The sequence below is a fragment of the Haemorhous mexicanus genome, chromosome 24 (genome assembly GCF_027477595.1).
Source record: "Haemorhous mexicanus isolate bHaeMex1 chromosome 24, bHaeMex1.pri, whole genome shotgun sequence".
Lineage (NCBI taxonomy): Eukaryota > Metazoa > Chordata > Aves > Passeriformes > Fringillidae > Haemorhous > Haemorhous mexicanus.
Window position 1 is genome coordinate 1,728,773 of NC_082364.1, and position 17,061 is coordinate 1,745,833.

The following is a 17,061-nucleotide window of genomic DNA, read 5'->3' on the forward strand; positions in this document are numbered from 1 at the left end:
GTGCCCGCGGGCTGGGACCTGTTCCATGTGCCCAGCGGCCACCGGCACCCTGGGAAGCACCGGCAGCCCTGAGCTGTCACAGCCGGGTCTGAACTGGAGCGGGCTGCGTCTCCTCAACATCCAGCCTCGCCCGGGAGGCTCGGGGAACATCCCTCCCTCCCAGCCGGCCCCTTCCAGCGGCACCAGCCCATCCCAAAGCAGGATTTTGGGGAGAGGTGGGACAAGAAGGGCAGCTTCTCCTGTGGTGGGCACCCACACCCACCCAGCGGGAGCTCACATCACTGACCGAGGCCAGAGCCGGTGTTTGACGGTGATAAGGCTTCGTCGAGCTGGGAATTCCCAGAGGGGCTCTTTATTCATGGGCTTGTTCCCTCCCTGGCAGCAGAGGAAGTCGCTGTTCGAGAATCGTCATCAACATCTCTCACCCTGGTACCGTCTGGCCCGCGCAAGTGCTGCCGGGTGGCATCCAATTACCCAGCCAGCCGGAAATATTGTAATTAAACCTGGAGCGAGGCGGGGGGAGGCTCTTCGAGCCCGCCGGGTCTGGAGGATGCTCAGAAACCTGAAGCAGCGTTTGAAAAAACATATTGTGTCCACTAATGACAGCCAAGAATTTAATATCCTGTTGGATTCTCCATCGCAGAGGCTTCGTTTGGTGGCGTGAAACGCGGGAGAGCTCCGCGGTAGCAGAGCGGGAGGCACGGCACTGCCCGCTGCTCCCAGCCGGCGTTTCCCGGCGCTGGGGGAGCCTGGGGAGGCGCTTTGCTCTGCCCCTGGGCCGGGGGAGCCAGCACTGCCAGCCTGAGGGGGTGCTTCAGGACCTGGACGGGGGTCCCTGCCTTCTGCAGTGGGGGAAACTGAGGCAGTGACAGTCAGGGGTGCAGTTTGTCACATCCCCCAGCCACGCTGACCCAGGAGGCACCGGCGGGGTTTGGCCATGGGCAGGGCTTTACACCCCACCTGTGGTGCCCCGCTGTTCTGGGGAAGGGGAGGGCTGCTGGCGCCTGGCAGTGCCAGGCAGGATGAAGTCCTGGCAGGAGGGGATGGTGGGCACTAACAGGCGGCTGTACCCCCAGCCATCTGCACGGCCAGGCCCGGAGCATATTGGTGCTGTCACCTGGCTGGAGAAAGGATGGCTCTGGAAAAACGTCCAGGAATGACGCTGGGGCATCCCATGCCAGGGCACTCAGACATCTCTGGTCTCTTTTCCCGTCTATTTCCCTCTCCCCCTTCATAATCGCGGTTAATATTGGTGATGGAGTGAACTTGAGTTAAGGTCGGTCCCTTCCCGGTGTTGGCTCAGAGATGACAAAGAGGAAATCACACTAACGAGGATCCCACCGCCCACTAATTAACGGCGTAAAACTTTAATAAAGATGACGTTAATGACCGGCTGTAATGGGGGAGTTGGAGCTTCGGTGATGTGGCGGCGCTTTGTGGACCTCATGTGGAGACTCCCAGCAGTCCCCAAATCCACGGGGTGCAGCTGAATTCAGAGCGTCGGGGACAGGCGGGGTCCCCACGGAGCTCAGGGAGCATCCCAGCACCTGGATCATTCCCACCATCACTTCAATGGCTTAAATAAAATAAATGGCTTAAATAAAATGGCTTCAAACCCCCCCATCAAACCCGACATTAATTCCAGGGAGGTTTGGTCACAGTGGGATTGTTCCCTTGGTTCCTACCTCCCTTCTGCCCTCTCCATCTCTGGATCTGGCCCTGCGTCATCCACGCCAACACAAAAACCAAACCAAATTCAAGAAGTGTTTTTTTTCCTTTTTATTCCGAGCTGGGACCTGTTAAACCCTTCTGATAGGGTTAACAGCCCCAGTCTGCCTTTGCAGAGATGCTTTAGAGGATCGAGGGGGTCGCCGGGGCTGGCAGAGCAAAAAAAGCCCTCCACGTCCCATTTTAGCTTCACTCTTTTAATCCTCGGCGACACTTGTATTTATCCTGGTAAATCAGTGATTGATACAGGCTTTCTTTTCCCTAGGAAAACTCAGGTACTTTAATTTATTGCCTTTAACAGCCACATCAAAGGCTTTCGGGAGATGAACAGCAAGTGCCGCGGGGTGAATTTCCACAGCCACTTACCATCTTAAAGAGGAGAAAATTTCGGCAATAAAAGGAGATTTTGGGGCTGATGTGGGGCTGTGATCCCAGAGAAGCCGGGATGGAGGCGTCGGGTGAATACGGGAGAAGCTAAAAAAAGGCAACTGAGAAATTGGTTGATAATTATCCTGCTTCCTGCACAGCCCCGCGTGCTGAAGGAAGGGTAATTAAAGCCGTGGTGTAATTAATGTGCACCTTGCCCCTCCCCTCCGCCTCCCCCCGATCACAGCCAGCCTTCAAAGGAAAACTAATGAGGCAGCCAAGTTCAGCTAAGGAGGAAAGGATGAAAAGAAGGGAAACAACAAAAAAAAAAAAAAAAAAAAAAAAAAAAAAAAAAAAAACAGGCGATTTTGGGGGTTGCTTTGGGCAGGCGGTTGCAGCCCAGCCCTCATCTCGGTAAATAATTCGTATTCTGCATCAGCCTGCCTTTTTTCTTCTCTAAACAGAGAAGAACAATCTATAACCCAGGGAACTGTGTGGCTTTTGGGCGTGTGTCCTCGGACACCGCTGGGGCACCCCTGGGCAAGTCCTTGAATCCAGCTGGTGGCAACTTCCCAGTGCCCTGGGCTGATGACGGATGTGGGGCTCGCCCCCATGGCCTGGGGGCGGTGGGGAACGCGGGGTCGGGCGGTGCTGGATGCTGACCCCGCCTGCCTCCTTTCCTAGATGGACCGGGGGGAGTTCCAGCAGGACTCGGTGCTGAAGCAGCTCGAGGTGCTCAAGGAAGAGGAGAAGGAGTTTCAAAACCTGAAGGTGGGTTGGATCCTGGGGCCTGCCCCTGTCCCCAGTGAAGAGATGGGGTCAGAGCTCCCCGTCACTCCTGGCAGAGGGGCTGCACCCGGCGTGCTGGGAACCCTCCCCGTGCCCACCACCGGGCAGAGCCAACTCATGCCTCACCCAGCACTGCTGCTGCCAGGCTGTCTGTCCTTGGGCCATGTCTCCAGTGGTGGCCTGTCCCAGAGAGCTGTCCCTGTGCAGGGAGAGAGGCTCTGGCATGCTGGCACGGTTTTGTGGCCCCAGCAGCTTTTAGGGGTTATACAAAGGTGTGGTGCCAGGAGAGTGGCATGCAAGCAGCACTTGTGTACCGGCCTGGAGGGGGCTGAACAGATTGGAATACACTGGTGACAAAAGAGGACATTGCTGGATGGTTTGGTGGTTGAGGTGTCCTCCAAAGGGGGGCTATAAAAATGGGGAAGGGTCTGGAGGGTTCATATGAGGAGTCACTGAGGTGACTTGGCTTGTTCAGCCTGGAGGAGACCACAGGGAGACTCATCAGGGTCTGCAGCTTCTTCCTGAGCTCTAATCTCTGCTCTCTGTGACCAGCAACAGGACCTGAAAGAGCAGCTGGAGCTGTGCCAGGGGAGAGTTAGGTTGGATTTCAGGAAAGGTTCTTCCCCCAGAGGGTGCTGGCACTGCCCAGGTTCCCCAGGGAATGGGCACAGCCCTGAGGCTGCCAGAGCTGCAGGAGAGTTTGGACAGCACTGCCAGGGATGCACAGGGAGGGATTGTTGGGGAGTCTGTGCCGGGCCAGGAGCTGGACTGGATGATCCTTGTGGGTCTCTTCCAGCTCAGGAGATTCGATGACTCCGATAAGTATCCCATGTCCCGGGTGGATGGGCAGGGTGGGCACCCCAAATGCCCAGGGAGGTACCCAGAGAGGCCACCACCGACCTGCCCCGCTTCTCCCACTCCCCAGGACCCCACCAACGGCTACTACAGCGTGAACACCTTCAAGGAGCACCACTCCACCCCCACCATCTCGCTGTCGGGCTGCCCGGCTGACCTGCGCCCGGCCGGCAAGCAGCGGGTGCCCACGGGCATGTCCTTCACCAACATCTACAGCACCCTGAGCGGGCAGAGCCGCCTCTACGACTACAGCCAGCGCTTCGTGCTGGGCATGGGCAGCAGCTCCATCGAGCTGTGCGAGCGCGAGTTCCAGCGCGGCTCCATGAGCGACAGCAGCTCCTTCCTCGACACCCAGTGCGACAGCAGCATCAGCAGCAGCGGCAAGCAGGACGGCTACGTGCAGTTCGACAAGGCCAGCAAGGCCTCCGCATCCTCCTCCCACCACTCCCAGTCGTCTTCCCAAAACTCAGACCCCAGCCGGCCCCTGCAGAGGCGGATGCAGACGCACGTTTGAGCCCCTCGGGGACGCTCGGGACCCTCCCGGGGGCGCCGTGCTCGGACAGTGGCGCCCGCCGGCAGCGGCGCTGGGAACAGCCGGATCCAGCCCCCCGGAGCGGGGCTGGGGGCAGGGGACCGGCCGAGCACCCCCCTCCCTGGCACATGCTAAGCACAACCCCGCCGAGGACGCGCTGAGCCCCGGGGAGCCGTTCCCTCGGCGGGGCTGGGGACGGCCCCGGCCCCACCGCGACCCCCGCGCCCCCCCAGCCGCTCGCCTCCGCTTCCCGCTGCCCTCTCCCCCCGGCTCCTCCCTTCCCTTCGTGGTGTTCGGTGTCCATACTTATAGAGTCCGTGTGGGGGGTCGGGGGGGTCCCGCCCTGGGGGACAGGAGGTGGGGACGGCGGTGGGACAGGGACTCCCCGGGAAGGGCCTCTCCACGCTGTATCGCGGCACCGCGGTCAATACAAGAGGTGTTTCTCGTGGCACGCCTGGGCTGATGGCCACCCCGCAGGGACACCGGCTTCCCTGGCACTCTGCCCCTAAGCCTGGAGCCTGGCTGTGCCGTGGCCTCCTCGGGCAGGCCCCAGGGGGGCAGAAATGGCCGGTGGTGGAGGGAAACTGAGGCACGGGGCAGCTGGACCCCACAAGCCCAGCGTGGGAGCCAGGAGATGGGGCGTCACAACAGGTAAGGGGATGTGGGGACACAAAGGTATGGGGACAGGCCACCCTCCCTGCACCTCACAGCCCCAAAACTCCCTCACACCCCCCCCCACCATACCCCAGGAGCACCCAGCCCATCCCAGCCTCACCAGGACTTTATTGGGTGCCAGCATGAGCCCCAACACCCCCATCCATGGGTCCCCTCAACACCTGCAGCCCCACGGGGGCAGAGGGGACCCTACACCAGCAGGGAGAAGGCACCAGGTCAACCCCTCCATGGTGGGGGGACATCCCAAATGGCCACCCCTGGAGCCAAGCACACACCAGCCCACCCAAGGCCCCTCGTCCCTGACACCAGTAGCATGCAGGCCCTGGGTGAAGGCTCCACCATAAATAAGCATTTAAATTAATTAAATTAATCTGCACCACCAAAGGGCCCTGGCAGACCCCGAAGCCAAGCCCCCCAGGGTGCCCCCACCCAGGGGGGCTGTGGGGAGGAGTCCCTACGCCAGCACTAAGGCACAGGACAGGGCTGCCAAGTAAAAAAGGAAATTAAAAAAAAAGGGAAGGAATTAAATATTTGGGGGGAGGTCCAGGGCAGGGAGGAGGCAACAACAGCCTCCAAAGGCTCCCATTCCCTGGGTGGGGAGGGGCCAGGACCCCAAAATCAGCCCCTCAGCAGGGCCCTCGTCAGTGTATGAGGGAATTAAGGGAAAGAGAATGTCCAGGGCACGGCTCCTGCCCTGGCTCACCCCCTCAGGCCCGCTGGGAGGGAGGATCCCCCTACCCCAAAAACCCCCTCCAAGTCCTCGGTAGCTTCAGTGCGTCAGTAGAAAAGGCGCTGGGCCACGGCCCCGCCGGGCTCCCTGCACCCCGAGAGCTGCCCCACGCTGGGCACCCGCGGTCCAGTGCGGCCCCAGCCCTGCTCCAGGAGTCCCAGGCCGCGGTGGCAGCGGTGACAATGATGCTCTGCCCTCGGTCACTCCGGCCCTGCCAGCACAGTGTCCCCTCACTGCGCGAGATGGTGTCACTGAGGGGGACGGTGTCCCCTCGCGGAGGGGGACGGTGTCCCCTCACTGAGGGGGACGGTGTCCCTGCGCAGCCCTGCCACCCTCAGAAGTAGGTGAGGTTCCTGACGAGTCCCAGCTCCAGCATCCGCTTGATGGCCACGGCCTCGTGTGACACGTTGTGCTCTGACGCCTGCGGGATGGGGAGCAGGGGGTGACACCAGAGTCTGGTGAGGAGGCGCCATACACTTTCCTTCCACCTCTTACACCTTCCCACCCTCCACCTTGCCCATCCCACCAGCAGGGACTTCAGCCCCCAAAAGCAGGGACAGACACCCAATCCCCCTGTCCACGAGCTCTTCTCCTCACACATAAACTGGGGATGGATCCAACTCTCCATGCCTTCAAAGACATTCGGCTACCAAGAGAAGTTGGATGATGACCATCCAGAGGTGGACTTCAACCTTCATCATGGGAGGGGAGTGAGAGGGAAAAGCCTCCCACGCCATTCGGCATCCTGGCACTGCTCTCCTGGGATGCCATCCTCCCTCCTGGGGGAAAAATGGGGGGAACAGGGACAAAACTGTGGGGCAAACACTTACGGCCATGGATTTGAGTGTGATCTGTTCGTAGTAGTGGATGGTTTGCTTCTTGTTGGCCGAATCGGGGTAGCCAAAGCCCGCAATGTGCACCAGGTCACAGAAGTGCAGTGCCAAGGTGATGGCCAGCAGCCCTGTGGTGGGCTTCTGGGGGACAGAGAGCCACAGGCTTCAGGGAGCTGCACAGGGACAGGCTGACCCCCCCTCAGGGTGTGCAGGGTGACTGGCCATCCCCACCCCTTACCTGTTTGACCTTCCGTGGTTGCTTCATGGGGAGGTTGAGCAGTTTAGCAGCAGTTACTTCCATGTAGTAGGGATTGAGGACGCGCACTTGCTCTGGGTTGGCGTCCCAGATCAATGGGGGCTGTTTCCAAAACCCTTTCCGAACCTGCAAGAGCCCAGATGTCCCCAAGGATGGGATGGCATGACAGCTGGAGTCTGGAGAACCAGGGAGGGGTTGGACCTGGTCCCTCACCACACTCACCCTCTTCTTGTCGTTAAGGATGGCCTCCATCCACTGGAAGTCCATGGGCTTGAAGGGCACAAGCACCAGCAGCGTGTCGGGGTTGTTCTCGGTCCGGGGGTCAAAGTGGGCTGACTCTGGGTAGAAGAGGCGCATGGTGGTCTTGGAGCCCACGTCCTGCTCATAACCATGGACCGGGGCGTTGTTCAGCCTTTGGGACATCACAGGTGTCAGCCCCAGCTGCGGCGGCCCTGGGGAGGGAGCGGTGGGCCGGGGCTGTACCTGATCACGACGTCGTAGGTGTTGATGGTGTCCCCCATGGAGCTGTTGCGGAGCCGGTGGCCGTTGCCCACCACAGCACACCTCCTGCACTTGAGGCTGCGAGAGAAAACCCTGTCTCAATCAGACCTGCTCCAAAACTGGGGTGATTTTAACCCCCTGGGGGTTAAACCTGGTGTTGTCCAGTCTCCAAACCTTCCCATGCTCCATCCACCACTCTTGGGTTACAGAGGTTCATTTTGCCAAATCCCGGGCACTACCACCCCCAAGAGAGCAAAGATGAAGAAAAAGAGAGAAAAGCCCCTAAACCCACCCCAGTGTTACCTCTGGATGCTCTCGGGCAGGGAGTAGTGGGTGATGGACAGCAGGCGCAGCAGGACGTCTTCTGCAAAGCAAGGGCAAGGACAGGGTGAGGAAGGTGAGGAAGGCAGCTCCTGCCTGACACAACACTCTGAGTGCTGCCCCATCCCTGCCAAATTTGCTCCTACTGTTAATCCCGATTTCAAGCAGATAATCTGTGTCTGGAGCTTAGTAAAACCTGGCCCACCCTTAACTCTTTTAGAGGCACCATGTGCACCCAGGGTGAGGAGAGCCTAAAAACCAAGAAAATAGCTTGGGAATAGTCCCCAGCAAAATCAACCTGCAGATGTCTTTAGGATAAGGGAAGTAGAAACCCTAGAAGCAGCAGCAGGACAGACAGACAGATCCCACAGAGCATTGTCAGGCTTACCACTTCCCTTGGTGCCGTAGGGCAGCTCGTAGAGCGACGGCGTCTTCACCCAAAAATAGTCCTTCAGCTGCAAGAACAGTGGGTGGTCCCTTGTGTAGCTGCCAAGGAGCAAAGGGTCAGTGACACTGGGATCAGGGATGGCACAGGGAGGGGGGTCCTGGCTCTGCATCCCTCCACTGCCTGCACCCAGCCCCAAAACTCACTTCCCAATGAGCTGCGCCGCTTTCTTTTCCACCTCCCCAAGGGGACACGTTGTCTTGTTGTTTTCTTGCACAGGGAAATAAAAGCTGTAAAGGAAGAGGTTAATTAGATCAAATGATGCCTGTTCCTCTGCAGCCCCCTCCTGGTGAAAGGGGCTCCGGCATACCCAGGCATCCCTGCTGTGGGACTCAAGCTGTGAGAGAGAGATTTCCAGCCAGATTTAAGGCCAGCACTGCCTGGGCATTTATCTGCTGGGCTTGCAGCCTAGCATCAGAAGAGGTCTCTCTTGCTCTGCTCATGAACCTCATGCTCCACTTTCCCCATCTCCGCCAGCATCGCTGGCACTGGGAAGAGAGCAGGGCTTTCCCATCCTCCCAGGCTCAGAAAAGCAGCATTTGCAAAAAACCCCACAGAGCCCAACCACCACCACCCACCGAGGGGGAACCTCATTGTGTCTCCCGTTCTCCAGCAGCAGCCAAGGATGCTGCCACCTCCCCAGTCCCCTCGGATCCAGGGAATCTGCCATGCTCTGGCATCCCTGTGAGGGATGGGCAGGAAGCTGCTGCCTCCCAGGAGTGAGGGAAAGGGCAGGAGGTCCTTTAAACTTGAGTAAGAAGCACTCACAGCTGTGTGTACCTGTCTTCCCGGTAGATCGAGTACCAAACCATCACCAGAAACAGCGCCAGCACCCCGAGTATCTTCCCTCCTGCAAGCCCAGAGGGGAGGGGGAGAGATAAACCAATGTCAGCCATGGGGTTTAGATGGTTGCTTGTGGGGTCCCACGGCATCCCTAGCCAGACCCAGGATGGCAGAGCCTTCTCCTCAGGGAGCAGGTTTGGCTGGCACCATGGCCTGGAGAGGAGCGGCTCCAAGATGAGTCAGGTGGTTTTGTCCCAGGTTTAAAAGCCACTGTGACGTTTCTGTTTCCTCCTGCCTGCTTTTCATCAAAGCCTAGGCAAATATCCTTTTTCCGTGTGCCTCCACCCCATTTCTGTACAACAAAGTCCAAGGGGTTCCAGGTGCCCAAGCCCAGAGATCAGGGTGCCCAAAACCACTCTTCCCACTGCGACCTTCTCCTGTGATACCCCAACACTCCATCACTCAACTGGAACCACAGCAAAGCAGCATCGAACCCCCAGAATTCCAAATGCAAATTCCCCAGGCTCCCCATCCCTGCTTGGACAGAGGGGATCCCTGGGGGACTCACGAGACTTGTTGATCATTTTTATCAGCAGGAAAGGGATCAGGCGGGGGCCAGAGCTCTCATCGTGGCTGGTCACCTGTAGCAGGAAAACAGGGAAAACCCATCAGAGCTGACCCTAAAGCCCTATCCAAGGGGCATCACCCCCTGCTTGCCCATCTGCATCTGCAGACAAGCTGGTACAAGGGTTCCCCAAAGGATTTGTTTATTTAAATTCAGATTTCTTTGCTGCCAAAAGGTTGGTTTAGAGAGCTTATCAAAGTCAAGCAAGCAGCACTTCCCAAGGAACTTCAGCCCTACAGGTTAGAGGCCAAAGGAAAAAAAAAAATTAATTAGAGAGGAAAATCAAGCCCTCAGTGGGGTTTCAACCACAAAATCCCATGGGGGAGACTTTAAACCCAGCTTAAGCATCAACCTGGCACCAGCAGGTACGAAGTCCAATGTGCCACCACAAAGCCAGTCAGAAAGGACAGGAGCAGCCAAGCAGGATCAAACCAAAGAGCATCACGTACTTGGGGAACCTCCAACGCCTTGGATTCACCCATCCCAGCCTGGGGAAAGGAGGTGCTGGAGCTTAGTGCCCACACAAACACTGCCCAGGGAAGCAGGGACACTTTTGTGCTCCTCTGAAACCTCTCACTCCTGGAACAAGGAGCAAAGAGCCATGGTTGGAGCCATCCCAGGATGGGCTCATCCCATCCCACCAGGACACAACAAGGATGGAAAATGAACTTACCCAGAGGGAGAACCTTTGGGGTACAGGGGAGGCTTTGCTCCCAGGGTGAATCCTGCTCTAAGCCAGGCTCAGAGCTGGGCTTGGCTTTGTCCCCAGTACCTGAGCTCCTCCTGGCTCTGACCAGCCACGTCTCTGTGTTGAATGCCAGCCAAGGGGAAAGGTGCACCAGGGCTGGGGGATGCAAACAGTCTCTCAATCAGAGCCTGCCCATCAGAGCCTCCAGGGATTAATCACCTGCCAAGGGAGGGCAGCCACCTCACCCCCTCCCTGCCCAGGGAAGTGTCACTAACAAACCTGACACCTGCCAAACAGCCAGCAGGGCCACAGCCTCAGCCAGCCAAGAACACTGGGCTTGGGGGCAAAAATGGATTGAGAATGAGGAGAAATGGGACTAAAGATGGTCCCACAAGAGCCAGGCTCTTCCCCTCCCTGTCACAGCCTTCTGAAGTTAAGAGGGCAGGAGAGCAATTAATTAAAAAGGGCAGGAAGGGCAATTAAAAGGCAGTTAAGGACAATTAAACCACACTAAAAGCAACAGGACAGGACACTAGAAAAAGAAAATCGTCTCCATTTGACAGCAGAGGGATGGGGCAGGTGAGGTGGTCCCCTAGGAAAGCACCTCCCCCTGCACCACTTCTCCTTTGTAAAACATGGATAATTGTGCCCCCCCTTTCTCAAGGCTCCAAAAAGGGAAGCAACCCCCCATCCCAGCTGGCTCTCATCCTGCATCCGTATTTCCAGATTAACAAGCCCCTCCTGCCTGGGAAGATGAAACTACAGCTGGGTCTTCACAGGTGGGAGCAATACAGGGAGAAGGCACAGGGGGGTCTCACCCCTTTACATATGACAATTGCTTGGAAAAAGTAAAATTAGGGGAAGGTAAAAGCAGCTTGTGCTTCCTGGGGAGTTTTGTTCTTAGTAAAACAGGCCACAAAAGCCCCAAGGGGAAATCCACTGCCTCAGCTGGAGGCTGGCTTTGCTGCTGGGGGGCCTGAGTACCTGTTTGCCCAGGGCTGGCAAATTGCTGGGCATCAGGACCTGATTTTAGCACCAAATTCACCCCCCAGCTTCATCTTTGGGTGCCAAAACACCCAACCAAGCACACTTCACCCCTTCCACCAGTAAAAGTACTGGGAAAATCTGCTCTGCCCGCAATGTTTGCCTTTACATACCAGCTTTTTTTAAATAATATTTTTTGAAAGCTTTATGATCTTTTCCCAGGCTTGTATGCACAAGCTGGGCCTGATGCAAAATTTATCTAAGGCAAACATGGCTTTTAATCCCCGAGGAGAAGGAACGTTGTTTAGTGAAGAGATCAGGGAATGCAGAGCAAAACAGAGCACACCCGGCTGCCCCCGCACCCCTGGTGCCTCTGGAATGAGTTCAAGCTCCCCACAAGCCCTCCCAGCTCCACAGCCCAAACCAGAGCAGCTGCTGAAAGCAGGAAGGTCTGAACACCCTGAGCCAGGTTGTGTGCCCTCCTTGTAGGGTTGCTGGGGTGAGCGATGCCGAAGGGTCCTGGTGGTCCCCACAGCATCCCCAGTCTTGCAGCATCCTCAGAGCCTGCAGCATCCCTATCCCATTATAGCACCCTCAGAGCCCCCTGCAACACCACTGTCCCATCACAATATCCACAGTGCCCCCTGAGTATCCCTGTCCCCTCACAACATCCTCACTGCCCCTTGGGTATCCCTGTCCCCTCACAACATCCTCAGTGCCCCCTGAGTATCCCTGTCCCATCACAACATCCTCAGTGCCCCCTGAGTATCCCTGTCCCATCACAACATCCACAGTGCCCCCTGAGTATCCCTGTCCCATCACAACATCCTCAGTGCCCCCTGAGTATCCCTGTCCCATCACAACATCCTCAGTGCCCCTTGGGTATCCCTGTCCCATCACAACATCCTCAGTGCCCCCTGAGTATCCCTGTCCCATCACAACATCCTCAGTGCCCCTTGGGTATCCCTGTCCCATCATAACATCCACAGTGCCCCCTGAGTATCCCTGTCCCATCACAACATCCTCAGTGCCCCTTGGGTATCCCTGTCCCATCACAACATCCTCAGTGCCCCCTGAGTATCCCTGTCCCATCACAACATCCTCAGTGCCCCTTGGGTATCCCTGTCCCATCATAACATCCACAGTGCCCCCTGAGTATCCCTGTCCCATCACAACATCCTCAGTGCCCCCTGAGTATCCCTGTCCCATCACAACATCCTCAGTGCCCCCTGAGTATCCCTGTCCCATCACAACATCCTCAGTGCCCCTTGGGTATCCCTGTCCCATCACAACATCCTCAGTGCCCCCTGAGTATCCCTGTCCCATCACAGTATCCTCAGAGCACCCAACCTGGCCTCACAGCATCCTCAGAGCCCTCCCACAGCATCCCCAGTCCTGCAATATCCCTGTTCCTACAGCATCCCTGGTCCCCCACCATGTCCTCAGAGTCCCCTCCCACTGGCATCCTCATCTCATCACAGGATCCTCCAAGCCCCCACAGCATTCTTCGAGCCTCCCTGAGAATCCCTGTCCCATCACAGCATCCTCAAAACCACCACAGCATCCTCAGTGCCCCCACAACATCCCTGTCCCATCACAGCACCCCTGAGAGCCCCCAACACAGACCCCTCACCACAACATCCTGCCTGGATCCCACCACTGCAGCATCCCTGTCTGGCAGGGGAGACTCAGCACTCACTGGGATCAACCCTCGCTCCCCCAGGGTTGTTCCAGGGCATTGCCTGCTCCACCAAGCCCTGGAGCTGGGGGGAAAGTCCCAGGTGGATTCAGCTCCCCACATCTGGAAGAAGTGACTGGAAAAGCCCTTCTTTGATGTTGGAGGATGCACCCCCACAGCACTGCAGGGTGCAATTATTGCTGCACAAAGGATCCAAAAGCCCCATGGCCCATTCCCCGTCTCCCACTCCCTTCCCCACCCCATATTCTGGGAAAGCCCCATCCCAGCACGCTGCAGAGGCAGCTCATGTCCAAGCCTCATGGAGTTTCCCTGTCTGCCTCTGACCTGGAGCAACATCTTGCCTCCCTGTTTCACCATGTCCCCTGGGAGATGCCAGCAACACCCATACAGATCGACCCTCCTGCCAGGGGGGAAACTCAGAGAGGTTCATCCCTGTATCTCCATCCACCCATTCCCATCTCCCCCCATGGCCTCAATGGCTCCAGCATTTCCAGATCTAAGTCATGTCAATCCACAAAGTAGAAGCAAGCACCTGCCAAGCTGCCCCCAGCCAAAAAAAAAAAAGGGAAAAAAGGAATTTAAAGGCATGGAACAAGCATGGAGGTGGGGAGTGGTTATAAATTCCCCCACACCATCCCAGCATGATAGTGATCCCAGGCCATCCTGGCAAAGCATCATGGACCAGCAGGCTTTTTACTTTTATGTTCCCATGGTAACCTGTGGATTGGGAAAAGCACGACACGAGGCAAGGACACCTCTCCTGTGCTCCCACCGTCCCATCCCACATGCCCACGGGACACGGAGCCACCCACTGCCTGGTCCAGCTTCCCTGGGTAAGAAGGATGCTCACTGAAAAATAAGCATCTCCAACAGTTTATCCCAAAAAAACATGTCTTTACTTTTAACTGAAGGAGAGTTGGATAGCACCCCAGGAAGGGATGCACTGGCAGTCCCTAAGGATTCACTCTCAGCAGTAGGAACCAAAGGGAGACAGACAGCCAGCCAGGCTAGCACAGACCCCTTCAGTCCCAGCCACACCATCTCTCCCGAGCTTTCCAGGCACACGGAGATTTCGGGAACCAGCAGGGCAGACCCTGTGCTCCCTGGAGGACAGCAACGACCCCACAGAAGCAGTTTAAGCCCCGGGATGTTCCAAGCCCCCGTCCCGCGGGCGTTCGGCGCGGTAGGGCCGGGATCGCCCGCACGCCGCGCCTGCCCCGGCACAGCCCGCGCCTGCCGCAGCCTGAGCGCAACCTGGGAGGCGGCCGGGGGCCATCCTGCAGGGAGAGCATCCAGCCAACTGCAGGCACTGCCTGGGCTTGGCACAGCATCAAAGACACCCAAATCCCCAGCCTGGCATCCCAAACCTTCCTCGCCCCGGCCGCTGCGAGCTCCTGGTGCGCGGGGAGTTTTTTTTCCAAGCTGGGGAGAAAATCCTTGTGGGATTGCAACAACCACCACTGCAAGCCCAAAAGGCAGCAGGGATCAGACCTGAGCCCCCTCCAAGAGACGTTGCATGGCAGGGAAAGAGGGATGCCAAGGGGGGACCGGGGATCCTGGGATGCCACAAACCACAGAGCAGAGCAACGTCAAGAGCCGGAGCTGCAGTGCCGTGGGCTAGGGGGATGAAGAGGGTCGTGAGGGCACAGTACTGCAAAAATCAGCTCCACTGCACATTGGACACAACCCCACAGAGGGTGTGGAGCCAGCCTGGCCTGTGCACTGATACCCACATTTATCCTATTTTAAGAGCCCTGCGAGTCACTTTAAAGGAATCTTTAAAGGAATCTTAATTGCCTCTTACCCGGAGAGGCAGCGCTGTTTCCTTTACCATGGTATCCCAGGCACACAATAACCCAGCCAAAGATTTACGATAGGGGAAACAAGCCCTCCTTGGCATGTGAGTCTTAACAAAACATTTACCCATGACCAGGCTGCAATTTTGAAGGTGGCAACAGCAAATAAGCTCAGGTACAACAAGTATTTCCACAGTGGCAGGTCCTAGGATAAATCCAAGCTGCTTCTGCCTTCCCATGGCACTGTTGGTTTTAATGTGCTACAGAGTGATTCAGACGAGCCCTGGGTCCATCCTCTCCTCTCCCCCTATGTTTTTTTCAATCCTTGCAGCAGAAAAAACAAAGGGATGGGACACAAATCCCCTCCTACAGCCCCAAACCACCAGCTATGTGGGTATACCTGTTTATCTCACTGCTCTGGGGTAACCCTGGGCCATGACAGAGCTACAGCACTACAGCTGAGCTACAATGCTAGAGATTACACATTATTATTTTTATTATATAGGTTTAATCACCCTTTTGCTATTTAAAACACTAAAATAAAGACCTTTTCTTGCTGTATGCAACTCCCTACATCCTGGAGGTTATGGCTGAGCTGCTGAAGAGAGCAGAGCCAGCCATGGGGTGACAAGCTCCTGCTAAGGAGATGAGGGCAGTGATAATCCTGTGGGATTTTGTCCCTGATCCCCTGACTTCGATCCAGGCACACCCTTCTCCTACCTGCCCCGTCCAGCCCCCCTTTGCTGCCATGCTCACCTCGGTGCCGTGTTTACTCTCCGGTATCTCCATCCTCAGAGATCAACCAGGGATGCAGCAGCAACAGTAAAAGCGGCTTTGGCAACACAGCTTCGAGCCCGTGTTTTGGGCTAAATCCCCCCAAAAAGCAGCAGAAAGGGGGAGGCAGTGAGCTGGGGGTGCAGACAGGGTGCAGGCAGGGTGCTGGCAGGGTGCTGGCAGCCTCTCCTCACTCTCCTGGGAGCAGCACGCAGAACACCCACCGGAAGCACCACTCCCTTACAGTTCTGGAAGGTAAAAACTAAACCATGGAGATGCTCCAGCCCACCCCCAACCCAAACTCAAGCAATACCCCAGCTCTTCTGGGAAAAGGGGTGGGAAATTATGGGATATCAAGCTCCAGGGCTGAGTTATCCTGCAGGGAGTTCCTGCTCCCAATGGCTTTTGACTCTGGGGGTTCCCTTTTGGGGCTCAGAAGCTGCCTGCCGTTACCATTCCCCTTGCAAGGTTATGCATAACCTCGGCCCTGTGGTTTCTTCTCTGTTTCCTGTTTTGCACCAGATTCAGAGGAGGGGAACCTCCAGAGCAACCCCACAGCCTGATTTGGCCAGCCCCAAATCCCCTGGGTTCTTCTCTGCTCTTTTCTCTCATGTTCAGAGGGACGTTCCCTGCAAATAACCCGGTCCATCACTTTGCACCCCCAGCATCACCTCAATGCTCCGTTAACCCACGCAGGGAGGAGGATTCCCATCGCAGGGAGACCTTTTTCTGCATCCCCAGCCGCGGGAGAGGCTGAAAGCAGTCCCAGCAGGGCGGGGATTAGCTGGCAGCAAGTCACGGCTACTTACGGCCCGTCCTCTTGATCCAGGCGGAGCAGGCGGGAGCTCGGCGGGATCTACGCGGCCGTCCTCTCTTCCCCTGGGAGAGCAAGAAGGGAGAGCATCCTTAGGGCTGCCCGGAGCCACAGCGGCAGGGCAGCCAGGCACCTCCGGAGGATGCACGGCTCGCTGCGCATCCCCGGGCAGGGCAGCCCGGAGCGCCGGGAGGAGCCGGCCCCGGGGCAGCGGGAGCGGGGCTCCGGCGAGCCGGCACAGGTCGCACCGAGGTGTGAGCTCTCCGAAAAGCCTCCCACCTCCGAAAAGCTCCCACCTCCGAAAAGCCTCTCACCTCCCACCCACCTCGGCCGGCACCGGCACCCCAGGGCCGGGCTCCCCGCCGCTCTTTAAGCAGGAGGTGTGGCCGATCGGAGGAAAGACCTCGCCGCAGCTTTCCCCAACATCCCTTGGCCTTTCACACCGAAATCCCCTTCCGTGACTCACTCGGGCTTTTAGGAAGACCCCACGAGATGGAGCGGTGCCCTTTCCCAGGGAAAGGGGAATGCAGCTTTCCTGCCCTCCTGTGTAGAGAACGCTCCTTACTCCCGCATCTCTGGCATCTTTTCCCCCAACAACTTTCCAAACTGCACATCCTAGCCCAGCACTGTAATATCCTTATGATTTGGGGGAGGAAAAGCCCTGCTGAAAAACCACGCCATGCACAAAACCCCTGCTGCCATGCTGCCTCTCAGAGAAAGCTTCCCTGCTCTGCATCCCAAGTCATGCTCCCAGGGAGGGGAAAATGAGGCAGCTAGTGGAGCAAGCCCACTGCTAACCCAGTCAGCCCCAGGGCAGCAGCTTTGCTCTCCTGCCTGTGCCCCTGGGATGGAAGGGGTGTGGTGGGA

General features: G+C 57.4%; 2 protein-coding genes across 8 annotated transcripts in view; one reads left to right on the forward strand and one right to left on the reverse strand.

Annotated features, from left to right (window-relative positions):
* KIRREL3 (kirre like nephrin family adhesion molecule 3) overlaps positions 1–4,721 on the forward strand; it is a 378,028-nt gene extending 373,307 nt beyond the window's left edge. For both annotated transcript variants that reach the window (XM_059867349.1, XM_059867350.1), the window contains 2 exons: positions 2,779–2,865; positions 3,809–4,721. In XM_059867349.1, coding sequence (XP_059723332.1) covers positions 2,779–2,865; positions 3,809–4,252 — 531 coding nt within the window. In that variant the 3' untranslated portion in view covers positions 4,253–4,721. The remainder of the gene's footprint in view (positions 1–2,778; positions 2,866–3,808) is intronic.
* Positions 4,722–5,033: 312 nt separating this feature from the next.
* ST3GAL4 (ST3 beta-galactoside alpha-2,3-sialyltransferase 4) lies at positions 5,034–16,250 on the reverse strand. Of its 6 annotated transcripts, none has more exons than XM_059867354.1 (12): positions 16,190–16,250; positions 9,889–10,018; positions 9,383–9,455; positions 8,800–8,881; positions 8,178–8,261; positions 7,975–8,072; positions 7,569–7,629; positions 7,248–7,343; positions 6,987–7,176; positions 6,747–6,890; positions 6,506–6,649; positions 5,034–6,096 (listed from the first exon to the last, which is right to left on the reverse strand). In XM_059867354.1, the coding sequence occupies exons 2-12, from the start codon at positions 9,919–9,921 to the stop codon at positions 6,010–6,012; spliced, it is 1,092 nt and encodes a 363-aa protein (XP_059723337.1). In that variant the 5' UTR covers positions 9,922–10,018; positions 16,190–16,250; the 3' UTR covers positions 5,034–6,009. The 6 variants fall into 6 exon arrangements, with proteins under 6 accessions (XP_059723337.1, XP_059723336.1, XP_059723334.1 ...); XM_059867353.1 differs by lacking the exon at positions 16,190–16,250 and adding an exon at positions 15,363–16,113; XM_059867351.1 differs by lacking the exon at positions 16,190–16,250 and adding an exon at positions 10,113–11,725.
* Between the last annotated feature and the right edge of the window lie 811 nt (positions 16,251–17,061).

What these genes read in the sequence shown, in the direction of transcription:
- ST3GAL4 (XM_059867354.1), bottom strand. Translation starts at nt 9,921, where the DNA reads ATGGGTGAATCCAAGGCGTTGGAGGTTCCCCAA. An exon ending in AGGCGTTGGAGGTTCCCCAA is followed by an intron (nt 9,456 to 9,888) that starts GTACGTGATGCT and finishes TTCCTGCTACAG; the next exon opens with GTGACCAGCCACGATGAGAG. An exon ending in ACCTACGACGTCGTGATCAG is followed by an intron (nt 7,177 to 7,247) that starts GTACAGCCCCGG and finishes GATGTCCCAAAG; the next exon opens with GCTGAACAACGCCCCGGTCC.